Source organism: Nicotiana tomentosiformis, chromosome 5, assembly GCF_000390325.3.
Source record: "Nicotiana tomentosiformis chromosome 5, ASM39032v3, whole genome shotgun sequence".
In the NCBI taxonomy this organism is placed as follows: domain Eukaryota; kingdom Viridiplantae; phylum Streptophyta; class Magnoliopsida; order Solanales; family Solanaceae; genus Nicotiana; species Nicotiana tomentosiformis.
The window spans coordinates 110,698,005-110,701,799 of record NC_090816.1 but is presented as its reverse complement, the minus strand read 5'-3'; the positions used below and the strand labels follow the sequence as shown (position 1 = coordinate 110,701,799).

General features: G+C 39.6%; 1 protein-coding gene across 1 annotated transcript; it reads left to right on the top strand.

Annotated features, from left to right (window-relative positions):
- Positions 1-856: 856 nt before the first annotated feature.
- Positions 857-3,004, top strand: LOC104093553 (cytochrome P450 78A7-like). Its single transcript, XM_009599309.4, has 2 exons — positions 857-1,926; positions 2,114-3,004. Exons 1-2 carry the CDS (start codon positions 940-942, stop codon positions 2,735-2,737), a joined length of 1,611 nt encoding a protein of 536 aa, XP_009597604.1. The 5' UTR covers positions 857-939; the 3' UTR covers positions 2,738-3,004.
- The last annotated feature ends 791 nt before the right edge of the window (positions 3,005-3,795 follow it).

The window sequence follows — 3,795 nt, the reverse complement described above, 5'->3', positions numbered from 1 at the left end:
AAAATCAAAAGAAAAATGAAGAAATAACGTCAAGAGTGCGAACAATGAGAAATATGTAGAGTACATGAACGGCTTTCCTTCCCTTTGAATTTTGTTCATACGTATTATTATTTTCAATATTGACACCAAAAAATACAAAAAAGCCACGTCGGAGAAGCCGAGTCTGCGAGAAATTTCTTTTGGCTCTACACGAAATGGTCTATGGTCTAACTCCGCAAGGTGCCGTGCGCATGGACTAAGCTAGTACATGTTGTTGGGGGCAAAATCGGGAGGCAACATCGTTCGTGGCAGCTGATGGCTTTTGGCAATGGAACGGCGAGGCCTCGTGCAAGTAGCGCCGCAAGGTGCCGTATGCATACTTGTAGATCATTTATGTATGCATAATTCTAATTTTAAGAAAGATGATGTGATAAAATCCTAGATATTTAGCTAAACATGATAATATATTAATTATTTTCCCTAATTTATCTTTAGTATTTCAGTAGTTTTCTATAACAGTTATAGTCTCTTATCATTATTATATATGGAAGTTCCATTAATATCTTTTGTCTTGGAAAACAAAATCCAAACCAAAAGTCCTGGAATTTTCTTTTATAGCAAGATAATAATGTAATAAGGTTACCATATAGTATATTTTATTGTAAGATGTTCAAAAGAAATGCTTTCTACCTATGATTTATCACAAGATTTTGATGAATAAGATTACTAAAACTTTTTTTAATAAGACTACTAAATATTTTATGGTAAGTCAATGAATTTGACTCAATTTTCATTGATTGCCTCCTTCCAATTCCCAGCCTATTTAAACTCAGTAAACTTTTCATTTTAAAACATCAAATATTCCATCTCTCCTCTCCCTCTATCTTTCTCTCTTTCTCTTGAGTCTCTTCCCCTCTCTCTTAGTATCTCTGTCTAAAATCTTTCATTTTCTTTGGTTTCATGGATTTGGTTATGATGACAAAGGATTCCAACTGGTGGGTGTTTACACTACCAGCATTTCTTGGTTCGAAAACTTTTCTTGACGAATATGTTATCATTTCCATTGTTTTAGCCTTTCTGTCAATCACTCTAATCACCTGGGCTTGTTCCCCCGGGGGTGTAGCTTGGAAAAATGGTCGTAACCATAGTGGAAAAATCCCAATTCCTGGACCCCGTGGATTTCCAATTATCGGTAGCCTTTTCACTCTAAGCCGCGGCTTGGCTCATCGCTCTTTAGCCTCCGCGGCTTGGACTCAAAAAGCTAAACAGCTTATGGCTTTTAGCCTTGGTTCTACCCCTGTAGTTGTGTCCTCCGATCCTCAAATAGCTAAAGAGATTCTAACTTCTCCTCAGTTTGCTGATCGCCCCATTAAACAATCCGCTAAGAGCCTTATGTTTAGCCGAGCCATCGGGTTCGCTCCTAATGGAACTTATTGGCGTTTGCTGCGCCGTATTGCTTCGTCGCATCTCTTTGCACCAAAGCGAATTGCGGCGCATGAAACGGGCCGTCAACTTGACTGCTCCGTTATGATACGTGACATAGTAAATGAACAGTTGGAAAATGGGACAGTTTCTTTGAGGAAACATTTGCAGTTGGCTGCTTTGAATAATATAATGGGAAGTGTTTTTGGAAAACGCTATAATAAAAATGGCAAAGAGCTAAAGGAGTTGCAAGATATGGTGAAGGAAGGATTTGAATTATTGGGTGCTTTTAATTGGTCTGATTATCTTCCGTGGCTGAGGTTTTTCTATGACCCTTCCGGTATTGTCCAACGTTGTGAAGCTCTTGTGCCACGTGTACGAAAGCTTGTCAAAGCCATTATTGAGGAACACAGGTGCAGTGCTGAATCCAAAACGGTGTCGGATAATGCAGATTTTGTGGACGTTCTTTTATCTCTTGATGGAGCAGAAGAGCTAGAGGAAGATGACATGGTTGCCGTTCTATGGGTACGTAAAAATAATATATTTACATAACCGTAATTATTCACATTAAATATAGGTGAGTAATTTTGAAGCGTTAAATATGGTCTTGACTAGCAAGTTGTATTTAGTTAAATGGTTGTACTTAATTGTGAAAAACTTTTTATGTGGTTCCAATTATGCAGATTGTGTAAATTCATTTAATGTTATGCAGGAAATGATTTTTAGAGGAACTGATACTACGGCACTCTTAACGGAGTGGGTTATGGCTGAGCTTATATTACACCCTAAGGTGCTGAAGAAGTTACAAAAAGAAGTTGATGATGTCACAATGGGTAAAGCCGTGACTGATGCTGACGTTGCTCGGATGCCATACTTACAGGCAATTGTGAAGGAGACTTTAAGGGTTCATCCACCAGGTCCACTTCTCTCCTGGGCAAGACTTTCTACAACTGACGTTCAACTAAGCAATGGCATGGTTGTTCCCTCTCATACGGCAGCAATGGTTAACATGTGGGCTATTACACATGATTCCGATGTGTGGGAAAATCCACTTGAGTTCAAGCCTGAGCGTTTCATGGAGGCTGAAGGTGGTGCGAATGTTGACGTGAGAGGTGGTGACCTCCGCTTGGCACCGTTTGGGGCAGGGAGGAGAGTGTGCCCGGGGAAGAATTTAGGATTGGTCATAGTGATGCTGTGGGTGGCCAAGTTGCTGCAGAATTTCGAGTGGGTCCAGGATGAAATCCATCCAGTTGACTTGGAAGAAGTTCTGAAATTATCATGTGAGATGAAGAATCCCCTTGTTGTTATGGCCATTCAGAGGAATGTTCCGTTTTAGGGTTCTCTGTGTGTCTTATTTTTATTTCTATTTTTTTATATTTTCCTACATCTCTGAACCTTATAGTTGAATTTGGATTGGTAAATTTGGGGCAGGATATGATATGGAAGATGTGTCTAGCATTAGTAGTATTCCTGCATATAGCATGGGCTCCAATTTTGAACCTTTATAGAGAGTCATGACTTTGTGCATGCTTTCTTATTTCAGAAAGAAATATTGCGCTTTGTTGCAAGTCAGCTATTAATAATAATATTATTGTTTTTTCAATATTTGGTAATCTACTATTGATGATTGATCCACTCTTTCACACTTTTATCATCAAAATCAGTTAAATATGTTTGAAAGTTGTAAAAGGTTATTCATATCTTTCAGATACATCATACTCCCATTTGAGAATATATAAACCAAAAATGCCCATTGATTATGATTAAATGAAACGGTAATGTAATCAACAAGAAGCTACGTAATCGATATTAGGAGGCTTGACTATTCTTAACAAAAGATGGTCGTACATCATTTAGCATTTCGCAACGGCTTCTAATGTTAGGATCGGCCGACTGCCCGGCTCATACAACAAAAACACCAACAACGACCCAGTGAAATTCCATTAGTGGGGTCTTGGGAGGGTAGTGTGTACGCAGACCTAACCCTACCCCGAGGGAGTAGAGAGGTTGTTTCCGAAAGACCCTCAGCTCAAGAGGACGAAAAGATACAATATTAGTATCACCAATAGAAACCATAGGAAAAATAACATCATGGAAATGAGAGTAGATGCAAAGCAAATACGATAGACAGTACATAGACCCGACACTAAGGTAAACAAAGGAATAGTAAGACACAACATTGCCACTAGCTGACATCGACTAAACCCTACCAGACTAGCCTCACAAAGGTACAAAGTAAGGGAGACTCTACTACCTCCTAACCTACAACCCTAATACTCGACCTCCACAACTTCCTATCAAGAGCCACGTCCTCGAAAATCTGTAGCCTCACCATGTCCTGCCTGATCACCTCTCCCCAATACTTCGTAGGCCGTCCTCTACCTCTTCTTGTGC

Excerpts from the sequence above, each read along its gene's own strand:
- LOC104093553 (XM_009599309.4), top strand. The coding sequence starts at position 940 with ATGGATTTGGTTATGATGACAAAGGATTCCAACTGGTGGGTGTTTACA. Across the intron at positions 1,927-2,113 it reads ACATGGTTGCCGTTCTATGG|GAAATGATTTTTAGAGGAAC; the intron begins GTACGTAAAAAT and ends AATGTTATGCAG.